This window comes from Periophthalmus magnuspinnatus, chromosome 3 (assembly GCF_009829125.3).
Source record: "Periophthalmus magnuspinnatus isolate fPerMag1 chromosome 3, fPerMag1.2.pri, whole genome shotgun sequence".
Lineage (NCBI taxonomy): Eukaryota > Metazoa > Chordata > Actinopteri > Gobiiformes > Gobiidae > Periophthalmus > Periophthalmus magnuspinnatus.
In genome coordinates, this window is record NC_047128.1 from 13,232,975 (window position 1) to 13,256,774 (window position 23,800).

The window sequence follows — 23,800 nt, forward strand, 5'->3', positions numbered from 1 at the left end:
TCTCGAATGGCGTGTTGTAACAGTAGCACTGTTTTTGTTATTTGGGTTTTTTTTGTTAATAATTTCACACAAATCTGCATAAGCCAAAAATGTGACTAGGATTTTATGTTTCACATTGTGCAGCCCTAATGTACATGTCTTTACTTCAGTGAAAACAAACCCAGGTATTAGCACGTTTCACACTGTTAGCATGTACTGTGTTATTGTCTGACACACTGTGTAGTCTGTGGAGGTCTGTTTAATCTGAATGTCCTGTTCCCAAGAGCCCAGAATTAAACAGAAATCAACATCTGTGACATCCACCCACTTGTCACCATGGAGATGTTGTTGCTCTGGAATGTTCCCTAGAATGGCATTTAACACAGATATCATGCATTTATTCATTTTCAGGTATTTTTATCGACCTGAATTACCTTGAAAAACATGCGTTCATACTGTGAGTGGGGTCAGTTCTCCACTAATCTGGTGACCACATAGGATTGCCACCATGGAGATAGAGAAGTTTAATTCCAGACCATGGATGCAGGATTATTTGTCATTTCCTATGCAGTATAGAACTTATTTTCTGCTAGCTCCCTCTCTTCTTTCTCCCTCTCTCTGCTTCACTGCTCTCTCTCTACCTCCCTTTTCTCCCCCACTGTCACTCTCTGCAACACTCTTTCTCTAACCCTCCCTCTCTCCCATCTCTCTACTTCCTCCCTCTCCTTTTCTACTCTTTCTTTCTTGTGTCACTTCAAAGCCGAAATCCTCCTTTACTGAATCCTCCCTGGTCCGTTTGTGCATAAATGCGATTCAAGTGACCGCTGGCCCTTTAAGAACAGGTTTTGCACACCGCACAAACCTTTTAGAACAGTTTTGCACACTGCACGCATCTTCAAAGCGCGGTGAGGACGACCCGGTGTCTATGATCAAAGATGGCGGCATTAACTGCACCAGAAAAAGGCTTTGTGGAAATCCTGCTTTAAGATAATGAACCAAAACAGACCTTGATGGGACCATTTCCAAACGTCAAATTGGAGCTTCAAACATCTCCTTAAGTGTTTTCTGGGATGACAGCTGCGCCACTTTATTGTAGCTGCTGTTTATATGAAAGGAGGAAAATGAGAGGAGCTGTTTCTCAAATGGAAGTCTTGTAATCATGTTTTTTGGTTTAATGCTGCTTTGAGACTGAAGCTGAACAAACTTACAAGTAAATGCTGATATAATGGTATCATAGACTGTATAAAGAACTAAGGGACTAAAGGAGTGTGACGTCACCCGTAGCGTTCAGCTCCAGCTAAATGAAGCTAATTGAGGTTGGCAGTCATAGCGGCTAATTTAGAGTGGTGCTCCATACTTGTAATTTCGAGCGTCGTGAGTATCATAGCAACCAAAGGGCCAATCAGGAGCGAGGGTGTTGCAGGTAACGCCCCTTCCTGCCCACACCACTGGTTTGGTCGGGAGCAGACATTGTCAATCAAAACCTGTTGCTTTGGTAATAGCAGCAGCAAACTCGGAGAAAGAGGGCACCTCAATGGTCTGTTCTTGTCTTGATTTAGGGACAAAATAGTGAAAATAAAAACACCAGGATCATGTAGAGCAGGTTAATGCAAACATTTTAAGACCAAAATGACAAGGCTCACAGCAGCAGTTATGGTGTGTTCACACAAGCAAAGTCTATGGGGGATACTTGTCTTGCCTCCCTGCATTTTTGCGGCATGTTTTCAAGTGTCAGAGCAGTGTGAATCTGATGTTGACACGACACATCTTGAGCGTTCAGGCGTCGGAGACTTTGTTCGCTCGTCCAAAAGTTGAAAAAGCTGAACTTTTTGGCATTTGACAATCAGCGCCACACAATCGGAGACTATGCTCCTGTGACGTAGCGATGTCATTATCTGGAAAAAGTAGAAAGACATCAGCCACAAACTAGCAGCAACTTAATTATGCCAGCTGCACCGGCTAGCATAAAGGCTAGTCATGGACCCAGATACACCGCTGCTGAACCAATCGCCTTCGTTGATGGGTTTTACGTAATATATACACTAGAGACACTCTCTCAACCTGGTCTGCATCATTCACAAAGACACAAAACATCCAAAGGCGCTCACAGAGACTGCAACAGACCCCCTGGACTCATGTCATGTATTTTTCTCTGACGTGCATCCACGGCATCTGTCCTCCAATGCAAAGCCCTCCAACACATGCCCATGTTTCTGGCTCTACTTTACATTAACTGAGGTGCAGAATGTATTATTGTAAAAGGGTGAGTTACTTTCCCCCATAGGTTATATAGAGATTAGTAGTTCATGATCATACCACCTTGACACGGCTATACCACCTTAAGAAGCCCAATCTTATCTGATCTCTGAAGCTAAGCTAAGTTGTGTGGAGAGAGCTAGGAACAATATCTACTTCCTCCTTTCTCCGTTTGAAGATCGGCTACCACAAATTGAAAGGTTAAGTGCTGTATTTTAGGCAGCTGGTGGGCCCAAACAAAAACAAATGCTGGAGATTTAAAAGTAAGACAGATGGCCAATACGCTAAAAAGTACAAATATCTGTCTCAAATCTTTATTAGATAAAAAAAAATTAAAAAAAATGGTATTGATCCAATTTAAAAACTCTTCCCTTGTGTCTTGTGTCTCTATGTTCCAGTCGGAGGTGTCATGGATCCCAAATAAGCACTACTCTGGGATCTATGGCCTTATGAAACTGACCCTCACCAAGGCCCTGCCCCCAGACCTGAGTCAAGTCATCGTTCTGGACACGGACATCACCTTTGCTACCGACATCGCCGAGCTCTGGGGCATCTTCAGGAAGTTCACAGGTAACGGGGAGATTGTGGGTTAGACTCTTGAGCTCTCTGAGTGGACTGTGCATGTTCTACCTGTGTTACTGTGAGAGTGCTTATCCTGTCTCTCTTTGTGTTCAGATAAGCAGGTGATTGGTCTGGTGGAGAATCAAAGCGACTGGTACCTGGGGAATCTGTGGAAGAATCACAAACCGTGGCCAGCGTTGGGACGAGGGTTCAACACAGGTACAGCCTTCTATTATTGTGCTTAAGCCATAGACTGTATATAAATGGACATAGCTAACCCGCTAGCTGAAGCGTTCCAAATTGTAAGTGAGCATGGGTACATTTTGGCTCCATCGAATCGTCACCCATTTCTTTGTAACTGCTGCTGTTACATTTTGGTCTTAAAATGTTCATATTAAAACACTCTGCATGATCCTGGTGTTTTTATTTGGCCTAAATCAGATATGAATATCAGATCAATCAGGTGCCACTTTTACCCCAGGTGGCTCCCACTAGAATTCGAAGCAGGTTTGATTGACATCGTTGTTAAGCACCTGCCCCCTGCTAAACCAGGGATCTGGGCAGGAAGGAGCATTACCTTCAACACCATCACTCCTGATTGACTCTATGATTGTTACGACGCAAACGCTCAGATTTCCAAATATGGATCTTGCCCCAAATTTGCCAGTATAACTGCTAGCTTCAACTGGCTTCATTTAGTTGGAGGCAAATGCCACAGGTGACACTCCCTCAGTCCACTTCTTTACACAGTCTATGGTTTCACCCTGCTATGATGATTAAGATAAATAATAATCTAAATAATGTTTGTTTACATACTGCTGAAGTTTGTCATACTTAGATTCTGGCCAATATTAAAACAGTAAACCTTCAAAAAATGAAATACAGTCCAAATGTGATCCTGTGTTTATAAATCATCCCCTGGCTGTCATCTGGGCAGTTCTGAGATGTTAAGGTTTAATGTTCTGACCTCTCATAAAGTACAATTGGAGCAAATGGATTCTTGTTCATATAAACCTGAAAAATGTACCAACCCTTACGAAATCTTCAAATCAAATTGTACAGAAGGTATTCTGGAACAAGAATATAAGAATAACTATCCATCCATCCATTTTCTTCCGCTTATCCGGGGCCGGGTCGCGGGGGCAGCAGTCTAAAGAATAACTACATTTTGACAATAATGTCAGATAGAACATTCTAAGGGGTCTGATCCTGTCTCTATACGTGCACAGGTGTAATACTGTCTGTAAATAATACAGCCTACCAGTATATTTGTGTCCAAGTGTGATCCTGTTTCTATATAAATGTTTAAACTTAACTTGTGGAGGTGTGATCCAGTTTATTTAAATGCAAACATATTGTCTCTCTCTATATGCAAACATGCTGTACCTGTATATATGTGTTCAGGTGTGATCCTGTTGTACCTGGAGCGTCTGCGGAGGATGCGTTGGGAGCAGATGTGGAGGCTCACGGCGGAGAGGGAGCTCATGAGCATGCTGAGTACCTCTCTGGCCGATCAGGTCAGGAACTAACATTATATATTATTCAGATGTGGTGTTGTAAAAGTCTATATTATAATAAACTCTCAATGTTCAACTTTAAACCATGCTTTTTCCCATCATAAACATAACAGTGGTTGTGTTTTGTTTCATTGACACATTAAGTATTGATGCTTTAGGGTTTGATTAGGCCATCACACCAGGAAGTGCTTCTCTGCATTATTAAAGTTCATACATTTTAGCGTTATTTAGATTTAAAGGCCATTGACTTATGAGTTATGGGGGAATACTTGACAATACGGTGATAAAAATGTAATCGTGATCCCAGCCCTGTGACAATCAATCAAACACACTTTCTCCCACCCACTCTGAGTGAGTGACAGGTGGATTTAACCAACTGCAGTGAGGTGTGAGCTTTCAAAAGAAGCAGGTTACTTTAGTTACCTCTTCAGGGTAATATAAAAATAATAAGTTTATGTAAATTGTGATAAAATCGAAATTGTGATCTGTCTCTCAAGAAACCATTTTTTTGGCCTCTCCCCCACCCCTACTCAGACCCACTGTTGTGTAGTTCCTCTGGTACAGCTGGTTTGGAACAGGTTAAAATGTTGATTAATAAGCTTTTCTGTACTAATGTAGTTTTTGTACGTGTAACTTTGCTAAGACTCTACACTGTGTTTGTGAAGTGCACCAGTTAATTCAATTTTCTCTGGACATGTTGCTCGTCCTATTTTCTGTCACAATGGAGGATTTGATTAACTTTGGCCTTCCCTTCATCTGAGGCCACCGCAAATACAGATGTGTCCTCAAACTGGAAAATTAGTTTCACGCTTCTTTTAAAAGTTTCAAATAATAAAGTAATTTCAACCAGAGCTGCCATGTACAGTGTCTATAAAATACTGGATATACAAAACCGGTATATGTTGTATATGTGTTAGTATCAAAATAGAGTTTGAAATGTTAGTATCGTGACTAAGGAATAGACTTGATGCTCAATACTGATTCTGATACCACGATGATAATAATCTAATCTAATTTTTATTTAGACAATACATTGTGATTTTCAGCATTAAATGGTAGTACTTTCTTTTATATTCTCATGTGGCCTTATATCTGTGGAATCCCTCAGTGGTCCAGGTAGGTTCCACAGTGGTCCATGGGCCTATACTAGTCTCTGTGTCTTATACTTGTTCTGATACAGCTCAAGATCATTCTAAAGTTATTCACGAAAGGTTCATTTCTATCCTGTGAACGTGACTTTTTTAGTATCAATACCTGCTCAATTGAGTATCTAGTTTTGATACTAGTTTTAGTATGTGATTTTTTTCTGTTTAACCCTAATATGTATATTAGGGTTGAGATATTTTAGATATTTTCAAGCAGGTTTTAGCACATTTTTGATGGATTGCAAATATATGTGAAAAACAATGTACATTTTTTGTAAATATTGTCCACCACTAATTTGAACTCAAAGAAACGTTTATTCCTCACGTACCTTATGCATTCTGAGCATCTTAATTATTCACCTCAATGAGTTTAGAAGCAATTCTCATAACTCTAGAGCCCAGTTTGGAGTTTTGCCATGACTGTAAACTAACTGCAACTAGCATGCTAACATCCACTTTCTGATTATAAAACAATAAAAAGGTTCATAGTTAGATGCAGACAGTACACAGTAGACTTATTTTGACCTCAAGAGCTACTTAAACTATATCTGTACTGGGGAAAGAACTTAGACTGCATAAAGAAGTGGACTAAGTGAGTGTGATGTCACCCATAGCATTCGGCTCCTGTCAAATTAAGCTCATCGGGGCTTGCAGTTATAGGGGGGAACTTGGAGCCAAGTTGCATATTATAAATTCTGTCCTCGAATATCATAGCAACCAAAGAGCCAATCAGGAACAAGGCTGTTGAAGGTAACGCCCCTTCCTGCCTGCACCGCTGGTTCAGCATGGACCTGTTGCTAATGCTAGAGAGAGCGACCTCGGAGAAAGACGGTGCCTGATTTGTCTGTTATTAATGTTCATAGAGAGAGGGGCCACAGTTTTCCAAGTGAATTGGAGCCAGAGTCGATGGAGCCGACTCCTATTTGAAACGCGGCAGCTAGCAAGTTAGCTATGTCCATTTATATTTACAGTCTAGACAGACACATGTGAAAATAAATCAGGTAACAGAAACTGCTCATAGGTCCAAGTCGCACCCTGTGATATTAGCATGTTCTTTAGTGTTATGTGTATTTATGTAGTACATATGTTTATATAACCTTGTGTAAGTTTATGTATATTATGTGTATGTTTGTATAATGTTGTGTATCATTGTGCCCAGGACATCTTTAACGCCTTCATCAAGCAGAACCCGGTGCTGGTGCATCAGCTGCCCTGTTTCTGGAACGTCCAGTTGTCTGACCACACCCGCTCAGAGCAGTGCTACACCGAAGTCTCTGATCTCAAGGTACTACTACTACTACTATTGCCGCTACTGCTAATACTAATACTTCTGCTACTACTATTGTCTGACCAAGCACTCTCATGCATATTCACCAGGTTCAAATTCCCTTGATTAAAAAGCATCTCCAGTTGGAAACAGTTGGCAGTTACTGTTTATAGCCTCATTTAGAATAGCTCCATTAGATCTAGGTTACCCCGGCGGCATTTAAAGAAGGGTCAAATGCAGAGGACAAATTTACCTATGAGGACAATAAAGTGTACCCTAAGCCATAACTATCCACTACTAGTACTATTTGTACTACTACTACAACTGTTACTGCTCCTACTACTACTACTGTACTACTACTGTACTACTACTGTACTACTACTGTACTACTACTACTACTACTACTACTACTACTACTACTACTACTACTACTACTACTACTACTACTACTACTACTACTACTACTACTACTACTACTACTACTACTACTACTACTACTACTACTACTACTGTAATACCACTCTACCACTCTACTACTACTACTGCTGCTGACATACTGCACTGCCCGTCCATGCTGCCCTCCCTGGCCCGTGGAGAGTGTAGTAGAATTATGTGTTCAGAGCAGAGGAAACGTTTTGACAGAGATGAAAAATGCTCGGTGCAGGTCCAGGAGTCACGGAGGAGACGCGGACTCTCTGCTTGGCTTTTCATTTGACATACACTCTATGATTTAATATGGAGGGCTCCCATAGGGCTGAGAGAGGAACTGTACTCTGATAGAAATATGAGTGGTCACAGTGTTATTATATATGTACTTGATGTATTATTATGTACTTGATGAACAAATAAATGTTCCTGCATCTCCATGGGGTCTTATTATGTCTAACGTCAACCATAGCGTTCGGCTTCAGCCAAATGAAGCCAATCAAGGCTAGCAGTTATGGCAGCTAATCTGCAAACAAGCCAATCCGGAGCAAGGTTGTTGAAAGTACTCGACCTTTCTCGCCCACACCGCTGGTTTGGCAGCAGGCATTTAGCAACAAAGCTGTCAATCAAATCAAGCTGACCTCAGGGAATGAGGGCACCTGATTGGTCTGTTATTAATGTTCATATCTTGATTTTCCCACAAAATAGCAAAATAAAGACACTAGGATCGTGTAGAGCGGGTAAAAAAAAATTTAAGATGAGAATGACGAGTCTGAACAGCAACAGTTACAAAGAGAAGGGAGATGGTTTTTCAATAGAAAGTGAATTGGAACCAAACGTTGAAGGAACAACTTCACACCCATGCTTACTTCCTATTTAGAGCACAGCAGTCAGTAGATTAGCTTCGTTCATGTGTGTATACCGTCTATGCTACAGACCAAAGACTGAACGTCTCTCCCCTTTGATTTGAATTGAAAAGCACAAACTGCAGTAAATTAGGAGAAGTAGTTACCTTGTTATGTAAACTTGTTAAGGTAAGGCTACATATCCTAACGTCTTTATAAAGAACCACATTTTGTAAATACAATATAAAAAGACAAAAAGGACATTTCTGGATTATTTAAACTGAATTCTTTTGGTTGTGTTGTTTCAGGTGATCCACTGGAACTCTCCAAAGAAGCTGCGAGTGAAGAACAAGCACGTGGAGTTCTTCAGGAACCTATATCTGACCTTCTTAGAGTATGACGGGAACCTTCTAAGGAGAGAGCTGTTCGGGTGTCCCAGCCCCAGCAGCCCTCAAAGTGTACAGGTGAGGACTAACACACACTAACGAATGGGCCGAGCTCAGTACTAGTTTACTTTATAAGTTGATCATTGACGTTTTGAGAGACGGAGCTCAGCAAGAGGAGACAGGGTGAACAGTCCCTCAGTTTTCTCATCTTTTTGTCCCTCGTTACATATTAAGAGCAGTCCCTCTGTCACAGACCGGACCTCTTGGAGTCATAGCCCTGTTGTATTCACCACAGAAGTGCACAGAGCATGTTTTCAGCTGAAAGCAGGAGAGGAGGAGTTGGTTTAGCAGTGTCATGCACACGGTGCATTCACTCCATGGAAGTCTAATAAGATCTGGAAAATGAACCAAATATGCCATGATATTGGTAGCTCATTGGCATGTGGCCAAAAATGTTTATTCTTCCTCTTTACTTTCTGAATACTTGCCCAGCTCCACCCACCATGTGAAGACAGAAACGTGCGCCACATGATCAGACCTGACCAATCAGAGCGATGGCAGCTACAGCGGGCTTAGGGCGGGGTTAGGCTAAATCTTACAAAGCTAACTTTTAGGTGCTTTGAGCATTTAAAAGTTCTGAAAAGTTCATGTTGTAAAAATAGAGAAAATGCGACCTTAGTGAAAGCTGTTGGTGCCATATCAGCCGAATACAGCCAGTTTGATTCCTCCAAAAATGCACTGTGCTTTATGGAAGAATTCTTTCTTGGCCAGAGCTCCCAACAGCTGCAGTACCTGCAGCCGCCACTAGTGGAGCTCACATCAGGACAGAGATGGAGTGTCTCATCTATTTCTTATTATAGATCCATGATTCACTTTCATACAAGATAATGGAGTCTGGTGTCTACTGACCAATCACTACTAATGATCCCGGGCTGATAATATTTTGGACAACGTGGACAGGATTTGGGGCAAGGGCTTGAATTTCATGTCTTGAATGTCACTCTAGGATTGCCTGGGGACGTGGAAGTTTGCTCCTCTTTGCTTTGACGACTGCCTTCAAAACTATGGCTAAGCACTCTCACAAGAGCCAAACTTTTGCATTTGCTTTTAAGACTTCAGGTTTGATAAAGTCCTTGTTCATTTCTGCTTCTCTTAAGTTCTCCGTTCTTGGCTCCTCTCTGTTTTGTGCCATTAAACCACTGCTTCTGAGCCAAACCCACCTGACCTCATTGTCCCGGGGGAAGACGACCTGTTGGTTTGGGCTCTGCTCCAGATCTCTGAGTTTAAACTATTAATTTTACGCAATGCATTTTAGCACAAACTAGTGCTGCAAGATTCGCAATCAGATCAAAATCGCAATTTGAGTGAATGTGATTGGTAAATCACAAAGGCTGCAATTTTTAAGGTATTATGCAAGATCAACATTTTTTACCTTCCTACCATGTTATTATTATTATGTTATTATTTAATCAAAAACATGCCTGAAGAGGTTTTAGACGTCATCCATGCATCTTTAAGTAATCTGTCGATCTCTTTTCAAACCCCCTTTACAGTTAGCAATGTATGTGTTGTGATAGCACTCTGAAGGGGGAGTGGGAGCGCAGAGAGTAAAGGGAGAGGGAAATGAGAGCCTCAAAAATGAAAGTAAAACTTTGACAAACAACAGAATCTCCTGTCTTATAAAAGTTGCTAACCCTGTAGTTTAGATGTGTACAAACATATTCTGTTGCATTATTAAAACATAAATCACAAATCTAATAGCCATGTCAGAATAATCACAAATAGATATTGTTCTCAAATTGTTTAGGCCTAGTTCAAACTTGAGAAACAAAGCTGGCACAGGGCCCGGCAGGTGTTTGATGGCTCCTGATGAGGACCAATTACAGCCTCTTAGCGCTAATGCTAATGATGCTAATGATGCTAATGTTGCTACTGACTGTCTGAGATCAGAAGGGGTCTAATGAGCTACTCTGTTACATTTATTTTTTAAATAAATTGTGTTTTATCACAGCAAAATTCTTATGTTGTGAAAAATCTATTAGGAATTACTGGGATTTCTCTTCTACTTTCTTAATGAGTTCACATTTTATTTATTTCTGACTACCTAAATCATTACATAAGCCTCCAAACACCTGGGTCTAATCTGTGTTAAACAATAATTTTACAGGTGCACTATTTAACTTTTTTGGTCAAAAATATTGCTTTACCTGGAATATCTTGTCTATCTTGCATTTTATTGCTTAAAAATACCTGACCTCTCCCCAAATTTAACATGTAACTCAGCCTGGTTGCACCATCTGCTTGTGTCCATGGATATAAAATAGATAACTTTAAAGCCATGCTGTGGAACATTTCAGATAAAGCAATAGCATCTCCATGGAGACAACCCTGTAGTGCAGCACACCTAACCTGTTGTTCTCCTGTTTCTCCTCAGTTGCAGTCGGCGCTGGAGCAGTTGGATGAGGACGATCAGTGTTATGACTTTAGACGAGAGCGTCTCACGGTCCACAGAGTTCACCTGTACTTCCTCCACTACGAGTACCCCAGAACAGACAACGGGAGCGACATCACCCTGGTCGCACAGCTATCCATGGACAGGTACTGAAGCGGGACTGAATTAGGACTAAACCAGGACTGAAGCAGGATTGAACTAGGACTAAATACCGATTCTAAATGAGATTTGCATCACTGGAATAGCAGAAGTATCCTTCCTGCTCTCTCTCTATCTGTACCTCTGTTTCTCTCCTCTTTCTTTCACCACCTCTCTCTCCCTTCCTCTTTCTCCCTCCCTCTGTCTCCCTCTTTCCTTCCCTCATCCCCTCTCTCAAACTTTCTCTCCCTCTTTCGCACTCCCCTTTTTTCATTCATTGTCTCTATTCCTCTATACCTTCTACCTCCCTTTTCTCTCTGTCTCTTTTTCTCCTCATTGTTTTCCTATTTCTCTCTCTCTCTCGCTCTCTTTCTCCCTCTTCCCTCTCTCATATATTGGCTTATTAGTGCTGTAGTTCCTTGGCCGTACCTTGAGGAGCCTTGAAAAACCCTAAAAAACAGTTTGGCCCTGGGACAGACCTGACCCTGACTCAGAGATGACCCTGAAGGACAAAGCAGCGGCCGAAACCTAAGAAACTAGAACGTGTTTGTTGAAAATACTCATGGACTGGGAAACGGCTTGAACATGTCTTTGCTTTAGTTTTGTAGAGGAGATGGATAGACAAAACAAACAATAGTGTGATATTCCCAAAGCAAAGACTGAAAACATAAATGGGACAAAATGAAATGCACTTGTTATTCTCTCTCATATCAACATGAATTTTCTGTCACTTTAAAATAACACAGTCTCAGAGGGATGAGCAGCCAAACTCAATAATCAAAAACAATTCAAGTGCAAGAAAACAATTATGGTGTTCAGAGTGACTGATAGAAGCTGAATTTTGCTTGGTAACACTTTATAATAACTACACCATTAACAGCCTTGATAAAGTATAAAGGAAAGCTTAAATCATAATGAACAAACAGTTTATTAAGAATGATTCAGGTTTAGAGTTGGGGTATTAACTTGGGCTGAATAATTGTACATAAACAATTTTTCAGCCCTTCCTGTTCCAGCCTGCAGATGCTATATTTTCTCCTAAGATTTCTGTCGTTAGTATACTTGAGAATGCCCTTGTGTCTCTCTCATACATGTATCTGACCCAATGTCTCTTATATTTCAGGCTGCAGATGCTGGAGGCCATCTGTAAGCACTGGGAGGGGCCGATCAGCCTGGCTCTGTACATGTCAGATGCAGAGGCCCAACAGTTCCTGAGATACGCCCAGGCCTCTGAAGTCCTGAAGAACCGAAAGAACGTAGGCTACCACATTGTGTACCGTGAGGGACAGTTCTACCCCGTCAACCTGCTGCGCAACGTGGCTCTGCGCAACGCCCCCACCCCCTATGTGTTCCTCACAGACGTCGACTTCCTGCCCATGTACGGCCTCTACGACTACCTCAGGTAAAGACCATAAACAGACTGTACCACTACCTCAGGTAATGACCATGTATACCACTACCACTACTAAACTACTACTGAACTAACTAAAGGACAATATACTGTTTTTACCTGACTACCTCTGGTGAAACTAATCAAAAGGACAAATATAGTGACCATAGACGGTCTCTACCACTTCTTCAGGTAAAACTGAAACTAACTAAAGGACAATATGATGTTTTTATTTAAATGCACAGGTTACCTCAGGTAAAGCTGAAACAAACCAATTATACTTGTCCTTTGTGTTCGACATGTTTGCCTGGCTGCACTATGACGCCCACTGCTCCTCACAGGTTTAACACAGAGACACTGACGGATGGGTCAACTGCAGGTTTAACTCAGATATAGTGAAGGATGGGTCAAGTGCAGAGGACAGCTTAACCGTAATATGTTTGAAACGTCTTTCTTTGCCATGCCATGGAAAGCCTATACAGCTCCATGGTCTTCATGTTGGATAAATAACGTATTTAAAACATGATATGAGTTATTTGTGTGAATAACTAAACAGAATAAGTTGAATATCACCTGTGGCCTTGAGTCTAAGTTTTCTTAGAGGAAAATAGCTGAAAATACTGTCCCTCACATCACATCTGCAGTGGCATGTTTTTGCTTCTTGTATCGGCCAAGGACAGACTCCACATAAACAGTTTCCTTGACGTTAACGTTTGAATAAGACAGTGTGTATGGAATGACTATATGTCCTTTAAAGAATACAACTCAATGGAACTTCTCTCATAGCTGTAAGGAATATTTGCTTTTTGCTCAAAATATTTACTTACCAAGGTTTGTTTGCAGTTAGTCAGTGTACTTTGGGTCAAAACGGCAGTATGAAAGAGAAGAGAGTGCATTAATGAGTGTGAAAATTAAGACTGTGCAGCTATTGACTTTTAACTGAAATGAGATGCAGTCATTTCAAACAGTAAATGATCAGTTTGGGTGTTTTTAATGGAGAGGTTGACCGACAACACTCTGTCAGTGAAAGCATGTGGTTTGGTGCAGAGTTCAGGCTTTGAGAAATTTATTAAAATTTGTTGTTAAGTGGTACTTCTTAAAAGATTATGATTTGGATTTGATATTGAAAGTAATTTTGGTTTATTTTTAATAAAAAAAAAAAAAATTAGAGCTCGAGATGGAACATCAAAAAAAAAGTTTGTTACCATGGAAATTCGCCATATTTGTGGGAGTAGTGCAAAATGTCCATAGAGAAACATTAGCCAAAACAGTTTTAAAAAGTAAACAGAAGTGCGGTGGAAGAACCAGGTAAACTGCTGGGTTGGTTAATACACGTGTCGCTCTATAGTCAGAATACTTTTCAATGAGCCCTAAACTTATTATTTAGCATCTGAAAATCTTCACTGGTTTAACATTTTATGATGTATGACGTCACAATCCCGAGCTCTATTGACCTTATTTGGCCCCGCCCACTTTACCGTAAATGTGATAAAAAATTTGGGACAAGTTGACAATTTGGGAAAAGTTTTGCTGCTAAAATTTCATATAAAGTAGTGTTGATTTGTCAACACTGCACTGATTCTCTGGAGGCTTTAAAACAGTTTTGAAGTCCACATAGAACTGATTTGCTGTAAAGATCGGCATCGCCGTGGAAAATAATAAGAATAAACCCTAATGATGATGGCGCTCCCACAGCAACTTTGCAGAATAAGGTAAATACATAGTACGGAGGAATAATCATGATTCCTTTTCTTGTGTCCCAACTGTGCCGGCAACGAGGCAGGTCTCATAGTAAATAATGGGGGCTGTGCGTCTGAACGCCCACGCTAAAGCACTATTTGGTGGTTATGCCATCTTTAGTGGTGTCTGAGTCTGTGTAAAAGTAGTGCACTAAAAATGTTCCACAATGCACCTTGAAAAATAGTGTCTAGCGACGGTTGGTTAGTATAGACCACAATGCATTGCAAGAGTTGTAAAAACACCAGCGGACTGAGACAGGTCTTAAACTGGATACAACACGACTGAATGAAAGCAGATAGAAGCATGATTTTAACTAAGCACTGTGACCCGTGATTATGAATAAAACCCTCTCAAATAAAGCGTTATGGTGTAAAGTTGCTAGCGTTAACTACTTACTTCTTACTATCTCAAGCTGTTAAAAGAGCAATCATTTCCACATCTCAGACAAAAAGCAAATAATCCAGTCCATTGACAAAAACTTGTAGAATTATTATTAGTCTATAAATACTCATGCCATTCGAACTTTATCGACTGAGTGCCCTATAAGAGTGAGGGGCTGTGAAGTGAACGTGGGGTTAGGGGCTGTGGTGGATATTCAGACACAGGCTTAATGATGTAAGGAAGAGAGAGTGCATTTATATGATGTCTCTGTCTCTGTTGCAGGCGCAGTGTGGTGCAGTTGGACATGTCTCACAGTAAAAAAGCCCTGGTGGTCCCTGCCTTTGAAACGCTGCGGTACAGACTGTCCTTCCCCAAATCCAAAGCAGAGCTGCTCTCGATGCTGGACATGGGAACACTCTACACATTCAGGTACCACACACAGATCAGATCTCTACTACTGATGATATAGGGTCATTTATATAGATTGTGTTCTGTGTGGAGTTTCCATGTTCTTACTGTGTCTGTGTGGGTTTCCTCTGGACTCTCCAGTTTCCCCCATCAATCTAAAATATTTACAATAGGTCTAGTCCTCCAGCTAAGGAAGTTCTTACTAAGACTAGCTCAAGATCTGGAGATGGGTCCCACTGCTCCTGATGAGGTGTCCCTGCGGCGTTGAAGGATGAATCAAATACCATCAAAGAATTTCCTCACAAAAATCAATAAAAGTGTACAGTGGTCCCTCGTTTATGGTGGGGGTTACATTCTAAAAATAACCTGCAATAAGCGAAATGTTTTACAATTATTATATACGTTTTAATGCTGTAAAACCCCTCACCACACACTTTATACACTTTTCTCACACAGGCATTAACATTTTTTCACATTTCTCTCTTGTTTAAACACTCTCAAAGTTCAAACCTTCATAGATTTAAAAAATAAGTACAGTATTATAGAATTAAACCGAAGATCAAGACCTGTTTTCAGGCCCAAACATTTGTTTGAGAAATAAAAATATAAGCGTTTTCCTATACTGTAAATAAAAATTACAGCTTTTAGAAATACTGTAACGATCAACCTACGAGATTGGACACATAAGAAATGATTAATAGTGACTCACGTGTATTTCGCAGTTCCTCTGACCGCGCCTCTTCATCCTGGCGAGTTGTGGGTTTTGTCAGGAAGAAAATTAGCAAACAGACAGCATTTCAGAGTCACACTGCTGCGATCGAACATGTATGTAAACTTGGCTGAACGCATTCTGTACTGTACAGGAGACACGGCACAGAGGAGACTGATGTTCGGACATTGGTCTACAGTCCCTCAGTCAATCAGGACGCAGAACTCAGTGCACGTTCATACGCTGTAAAAAAGCATGTAAAATTGCACAAAAAAATCTGCTAAACAGCGAGGCCGCGAAAGGAACCGCGTTATAGCAAGGGACCACTGTACTTTACTTTATCTGGAGCCTTTCTTTGTAGAATTTGCATGTTCTTCTTTTGTCTGACTTACTTTTCATGGCAGAGGGTGACAGTGGCTCAGTTGTTAGGGCAGTGGTCCCCCAACCAGAGGATTGATTTCTGCTCGGACCAAGTTCTGTCGTTGTGTACTTGGGCTAGACACTTCACCCACTTTGCCTAGTATGATTGTGGATTGCGCTTGAGCGATCGGTGGTGGTCGTGTGTGTAGTGCTTTGAGAGTCTTCAACAACCCCTATGAAGTGCATTACAAGCAGTGTTTTCATGATATTAAAATTTAAAACTCGATATTCAATACCAATTCCGATACCACGATGATAATAAAAAACACTTTTTCTTTACACAATAGAATATGATTGTCAACATTAAATGGTAGTACTTTCTTTTCTATTCCCATGGGGCCTTATATCTGTGTAATCCCTCAGTGGGCCAGGTAGGTTCCATAGTGGTCCATGGGTGTGTACTAGTCTATGTGTCTTATACTTGTTCTGATACAGCTCAAGATCATTCTAAAGCTTTTCAGGAAATATTTCAGCCTCTTCAATGCAGGGTTAACACCTTGGTCTGGCCTTTGGTTTACAATCTTACCCAAGCTATACATCACCACTAAACCACTCACATACTACCCATAATGCACGAAATAAAAGCGATAAATAATCTGGGCATAAATCAGAACCCAGCTCCATAGCGCCAGAAGAATGCAGTTTAATTTATACCATCTGTGCAGTGCAGAATGTTGGAGTGTACGTCTGCTAAAGTGGTTAAAATTCAAATGGTGCTTCTGGTTCCATTTTCAGATTAAACTTGTAAGAGCATTGGTGTTCTGTCATCTTGAAAACATTACCAGTAATAGCAGCTCACTTGGCAAAAAACACAAATAATTTTCAAAATGGTGGAGCTCAGGTTGTGGACGAGGACAAATGAGCGCATTACCTCTATGAAAACAACACTACAAACGAGAGGAGTGACTTTGGGACAAAATGGACCATTATATAATGTTTATTGTAATTTAGAAAGTGGATAATCTTTGTTTATGCCAGCGCTCCATGTCCCATTTCATTGTATACATAAATCTTGTCTTTGGGCTTCCTCTAGACCTCCTCAGACCTTCCTCTGTACCATACATTCACTTTCCCTCCCTTTACTTCCTTGTTTGCGCAGGATAAAAATGCTTTATAATCAGTGGCAGACAGCACCCAGTGGTTTCATTTTAATGCTGAGAGCTGCTTTTACAATACAGGGTGCCCATAAAGTCTTTTTACAATAAAAAAAAAAAATGTATTACAAAGGCAATTGATAAGATATCTTAATCAGACTTGTTCTCTTGTACTCAGTGGTTTCCAAAGTTTTTACCTCATTTAATACACCTCTATATGGGCATCATTAGTCGTACAAAGCACATCAAGACGAGACTGGATTTCTTTCCACTTTCGCTGTAGCAGAGCCTCATCAATGGTTGCAATCACATCTGTATCTTTTGCTTTAATTCAGTAATGTCCCGTATCTTTGTTCCATACACGATATCTTTAACAGCCCCATAGAAAGAAGAGGCGTGATATGTGGTGATCATGGTGGCCACGGAATTGGTCCATCCCTTCAATCCAACAGTCTGGAAATGTTTGAGGAACTCACGAACATGTAGACCCCAATGTGATTACAAACTTTTACCACTGTGTACTAATGAACAAATCAAATTAATTGCATTTGTAATTACATTTTTAAATTGTATACAGAGAAACTCATTTTACTTTATTACATGAAAAAGTCAGCTGCAGCCCCTCTAATCTTTAATCCTCTCTCTCTGCAGGTATCATGTGTGGCCCAAGGGTCACGCTCCTACGAACTACGCAAAATGGCGGACAGCGACCACGCCGTACCGGGTGGAGTGGGAAGCCGACTTCGAGCCGTACGTGGTCGTGAGGAGAGACTGCCCTGAGTACGACCAGCGCTTTGTAGGGTTCGGCTGGAACAAAGTCTCACACATCATGGAGCTAGACGCACAGGTACCAAAAGAGTTAGTTATCTGGACTGAACCTGGACTGAACCTGGACTGAACCTGGACTGAACCTGGACTGAACCTGGACTGAACCTGGACTGAACCTGGGCTAAACCAGGGACTGAACCAGAGACTGAACCAGAGACTGAACCAGAGACTGAACCAGAGACTGAACCAGAGACTGAACCAGAGACTGAACCAGAGACTGAACCAGAGACTGAACCAGAGACTGAACCAGGGACTGAACCAGGGACTGAACCAGGGACTGAACCAGGGACTGAACCAGGGACTGAACCAGAGACTGAACCAGGGACTGAACCAGGGACTGAACCAGGGACTGAACCAGGGACTGAACCAGGGACTGAACCAGGGACTGAACCTGGGACCTGGGACTAAACCTGGGACTAAACCTGGGACTAAACCTGGGACTAAACCTGGACTAAACCTGGACTAAACCTGGACTAAACCTGGACTAAACCTGGACTAAACCTGGACTAAACCTGGACTAAACCTGGACTGGTTGCGAGTCCAGACTGACCAGCGCTTTGTCCACTTCGGCTGGAAGAAAGTGTCACACATAATGGAGCTAGATGCACAGGTGCCAAATCAGTTACAGTAATCTGGGCTAAACCTGGGCTAAACCTGGGCTAAACCTGGGCTAAACCTGGGCTAAACCTGGGCTAAACCTGGGCTAAACCTGGGCTAAACCTGGGCTAAACCTGGACTACACTTGGACTAAATATGGACTTGCCGTAAGTAGAGACTGACCTCTGCTTCTCAGGCTTCGGCTGGGACAAAGTGCCACATATCATGGGTTTAGACACACAGGTACCAGAGGAGACACAGACGGACAGTTTTCAGTTTCTAGAAATTGTGATTTACCATGAAATATCCAAAAGGTAAAAAAGAAAGAAAAAAATCTCCATCAAGACAAGCAGGTTATGGCCCATCAATCAGAAACGTTACACAATGCAGCTTTAAAATGACTTGTGTTTACCTTATAGACTTCTCTGAGATGTGATACCATACATTTTAGAAAGAATGATCTAAAATGGTTGAATTTGATTTGAGATTTTTGAGGGTTTTGTTTTTTGTTTTTTCGATTTCGAGATCAGTTTAGACATGTCTGATATCAATCTTGATCTGACCATAATCGTGTTTGTGTGAAAAATTTGCCGACACACTGAAGGAATAAGATTGTTACATTTCCATCTTTGTCTTGCGTCTAGAACAGCATTTTATAGTTTACAGCCTTGACACAATCCGACAGTTGAAACTCAGTCTTTGCATTCTTACTCTGAAATATGCCTTTAATAATTCAGAATTCATTCAGTGGAAGATTGAAGTGTAGGATCGGTGCAGGTCGTTTGATTGATTGTAAATACATTTCCCGTCACATTCGAGTCGGAACATCATAACTCAATGCGTTAGACACAAACAGCTGCTAAATGAGCCTCTGGTGCCTAAAGCTCTGGATGTTTTCGAATTTGCATGTATTAAAACACTTCTTCTGTAATTTTGATTTAAAATGTTAATTGCACAAAAGTTCAAGTGTTCAGAACGAGTCTCTGTTGATTAGGAAGTCTTAATCATGAAGTAAGTGCAATTTACTGCTACCAACATGACTAATGAATCTCACTTATCAAAACCGGGACTAAACCTGGGCTAAACCTGGACCAAACTCGGGCTAAACTCGGGCTAAACTCGGGCTAAACCTGGGCTAAACCTGGGCTAAACCTGGGCTAAACCTGGGCTAAACCTGGGCTAAACCTGGGCTAAACCTGGGATAAACCTGGGATAAACCTGGCATAAACCTGGACCAAACTGTGACTAAACCTGGGGTAAACCTGGGCTAAAGCTAACCTAAATCTGGGCTACACCTGGGTTAACCTGGACTAAACCGGGGCTAACCAGGCACTAGACCGGCACTAGACCGGCACTAGACCGGCACTAGACCGGCACTAGACCGGCACTAGACCGGCACTAGACCGGCACTAGACCGGCACTAGACCGGCACTAGACCGGGACTAGACCGGGACTAGACCGGGACTAGACCGGGACTAGACCGGGACTAGACCGGGACTAGACCGGGACTAGACCTGGACTAGACCTGGACTAGACCTGGACTAGACCTGGACTAGACCTGGACTAAAGAAGGACTAGGATAGGACTGTGGGGATTGAAATCTACAGAGCAGTATTAGATCAACAGAATGGTTTAAGTTTCAGATGTCTGTTCATTTATTAAGGATATAAGCAGTATTCATTATGGTTAAAGTTAAGATCAGTCTCCAGATAAACAATGCAATGTAGTTCAATGTATTTTTGTAAAGCCCAAAATCAACAAGCTCCTCACAGGCTTCACAACATTGTTGAATTAACCAGCAGAAAGTCATTAGTCAATAATAAACACATTAAAGCGGATCTATTCTGCAAAATGGACTTTTCAGAGTTTTTAACCTTGTTATAGTTGATTCATTTACCCTCTGAAGTTGTTTTTGGAGTGATTCATGTTTGAATATTCTTTATTCTGTATTCAAGATGTCTTTCCTCCGATCTACCCTCATTTTCACAAGCTCACTGTGACGTACCTACTTTATTCTCCAATTTCATTTTCTTAATCAGTGATACATGTAGAATTCAGCAGCATCACAAAAAAAAAACCTTACCTGCAGTTATCCACAGCAGGGACCGACAGCATGCGGAGCTTTGTTGTGATGATGTTTACGGCAAGGACAACTCCCACTGGGCACCATAGTTTTCTAAAGAAATCAGCGGACTTATTTGTTTTATTAAGCCATTTTAGATTAATATTGCGATTTAAAATGTGTAAATTGTAACATAATGATCTATGAGTGTCATAGATTATAACTACAGTTGTCCCTCACTATATCGCGGTTCACCTTTCGTGGCCTTGTTGTTTTGTGGATTTTTTTTGTGCAATTTTGCATGCTTTTTTTTTTACAGCGTATGAATGCGCATTGTGTTCTACATTTTTATATTTGCAAATTTTCTCCCCGACAAAACCCACAATGTCGAGGAAACATTCTGCACCAACAAAGGCACCTATGAAGGTTTAAACTTTGAGAAAGAGAAATGTGAGAAAATGTTAATGCCTGTCTGAAAAAAGCGTATAAAGTGTGTGGTGAGGGGTTTTACAGCCTTAAAACATATATAATAATATAAAATAAAGCCCACTACTTTGTGGATTTTGCCTATTGCGGGTTATTTTTAGAACGTAACCCCCGCGATAAACCAGGGACCACTGTATATAACAGACACAAGCACAGTAGGTCTTTAACCAACACACAAGAAACAAGCAGTGGATAACTAGCATTCCCACACGTAATATGAACCTAGCCACAGTTTTAGCCGTCTGGAGCAGTGTATATCTGCCCTAAAGCTCTGCTTTCACACAAGCAGAGTTGTTCCCTTCAAACACAAGCTCAGCCGTCTGTGTCCTGTTAGTGAAACAGCAGCACAGACCTGGTGCTCTGTGGTCTGGGTGTTAGGCTCAGATAACCATGACTGCACATTTACATAATGTTGTGGTAGAATTACACCAAAAAGTTCAATTCCCTCATGTGTTTTTTTTTTTTTCCTCAGTGAAAACTTCATGTGTCTTGTCAAGTGAAGAAATTGAAGTTTTAATTAAACCAAGAAGACGATATTTACTTTATGCAAGAGGAATTTTCCATCAGTCAAAATTTAAGATTCAAATATTCAAAGAATATTTAACAGGTTTGAGTTGGGTGGGTTATAGAGAGAATTAGGAGTTGTTTTTGAGGTTTTCTGGGCTGAATGCATTATTGGACGGGACAGCTGTGTGGAATGGGGGGCAAGAAGGGAGAGACATTCATCAAACAGTCGAGATTGAGAGTCGAACACACAACACCAAGGTGGTAACCAGGGACGACATCAGACCTCTTAAAAGTCTTCTCAAGCCCCACTAAAATACTTTCCTTTAACTGATTTGATTATATGTTCAGTTTCTAAACATAATCCTGTTTGTTCGTAAATCCAATCTTGTGTTTCAGATTGCTTATTTAGGCACTTAAACGCTTTTTTAACAGCAGCATTTGAGCAGGGGTCCCTTTCCTCAGCTCCTCGCCGCACAGTGCAGACCTGTCAATCATTCATATTATGCCTATATTTTACAGCCTATTAAATAACATAAAAGTAAAGTGTTTTAGTCTTTTGATGCCATCCCAATTCAAGAAAACCTGGAGCCGTCCCTGGTGATAACAAACACACATAATGAGATAGTTGCCAGATTTGCTTTCCACTTTCTTTTTTAATGCCAGAAAGAACATCAAATAATGCACAAGACACAAGACACCTCCTCTCAATATCCTCATATCAGAACTAAATATACCACTTTTTTACCTGAGGCACACAAGAGGTTGGTGCTTCCATCGTTGATTCTACAGAAATCTCTACTGAACTAAAGGTAAAAGGTGTTGCTGTTAACTTGAAAAGTATCACTCCATGACATCACAAGGTGAAACAGAGCATTTTGATCTTTGGAGATGTAGACAGACTAATAATAAAAGATTACTCAAACATGTGTAAATTAAACAAAACTCAACTCCATGTATATTTTTGAGGAGGTAAGAGTATTATAACATGGCTAAAAGCTTAAATTTTGCGAAATACAGGACCTTGAAATGACTCCTGACTGTGACAGCGTGATCATGAGTTTAAAAAGTGAAACGTGAGAATCGCTCTAGGACCTTGGATGACACCTCCGCCTCACGTCAGTATGACAGGAACCAGCCCATAAAAGGAAATATAGCTCCACCAACAGCTCACATTATCACAGAGGCAAGACTGAAAGTGTGAATTCAGGAGAGAAATGGACTGAGTTAGGATTAGGATTAGGATTTTTTCAAATCAAAAACACTGCACATGATGGTCAAGTTCTTTAAGTTATAATTTGGTGTTCTGGTTCTCAAGATATTTGAGTCTCTCATTTGGATTGCTAGTTTTAATGAAACCTTAAATGACTCTCTCTGGTCTTAATTTGATACTGAGAATGAGAAGAACGTGCATGTGTCTCTATCTGCAGGTTAAAGCTCCGGCAACACAGATTCAGTTGTGACTATAGTACATGTTTTAAAACTGTTAAAGAGCAGGTATATAGTTTCTTTAAAGGTCCTATATTACGCAAAATTGACTCTTGTGAGATTTTAGCCATGTTGAAATACTGTTACCTCCTCAAAAATGTACCCGGAGTTGTGTTTTGTTGTGTTGCTATTCCTTCCTGTCTGTCTACATCTCCAAAGCTTAAAATGCTCTGTTCCACCTTATGATGTCTTGAAGCAGTAGTTTTCAAGTTAACAGTTACTTTTTACCTTTTGTTCAATAGAGGTTGGCAATTCCAGGGCTGAAATGATCTAAATTATTCTAGTTAAGGTGTATGGAGTTTAAAAACACAGTGGAGCATTTACTGTGTTACTGCATGACATCACAAAGTGGAATAGAGCGTTTTGCTTTCCATTTTCACAAGGTTTGTGTGTTTTACATGTGTGAATGAAACAAAACACAACTCCAGGTCTATTTGTGATGAGGAAACAACATTATAACATAAATCAGAAAATAGTGTAATATGCGCTCTTTAACTAATGCAATATATTATGCTTTTAAACTAGGGATTGGCCATGTATTGGTAATATCAGTAACAGTGACATTGGGGGACTTTGTTTTTGTTAGATTATCACATTTTTTCTTCCCTTTGACTGACACTTGAAATGGTCTGACCAAATGAATGTCTGATTGGACAATAAAGCACAGTGTGTTCAGTTCATGTCTCCAGGTCCTGTGCAGATGGGAAATAAACTCTTGCCT

General features: G+C 40.8%; 1 protein-coding gene across 2 annotated transcripts in view; it reads left to right on the plus strand.

Annotated features, from left to right (window-relative positions):
• large2 (LARGE xylosyl- and glucuronyltransferase 2) overlaps nucleotides 1-23,800 on the plus strand; it is a 131,927-nt gene that overhangs the window by 99,558 nt on the left and 8,569 nt on the right. For both annotated transcript variants that reach the window (XM_055232108.1, XM_033986439.2), the window contains 9 exons: nucleotides 2,634-2,805; nucleotides 2,911-3,015; nucleotides 4,201-4,313; nucleotides 6,618-6,743; nucleotides 8,305-8,460; nucleotides 10,817-10,980; nucleotides 12,096-12,374; nucleotides 14,766-14,912; nucleotides 17,766-17,961. In XM_055232108.1, the coding sequence (XP_055088083.1) occupies nucleotides 2,634-2,805; nucleotides 2,911-3,015; nucleotides 4,201-4,313; nucleotides 6,618-6,743; nucleotides 8,305-8,460; nucleotides 10,817-10,980; nucleotides 12,096-12,374; nucleotides 14,766-14,912; nucleotides 17,766-17,961 (1,458 nt within the window). The remainder of the gene's footprint in view (nucleotides 1-2,633; nucleotides 2,806-2,910; nucleotides 3,016-4,200; nucleotides 4,314-6,617; nucleotides 6,744-8,304; nucleotides 8,461-10,816; nucleotides 10,981-12,095; nucleotides 12,375-14,765; nucleotides 14,913-17,765; nucleotides 17,962-23,800) is intronic.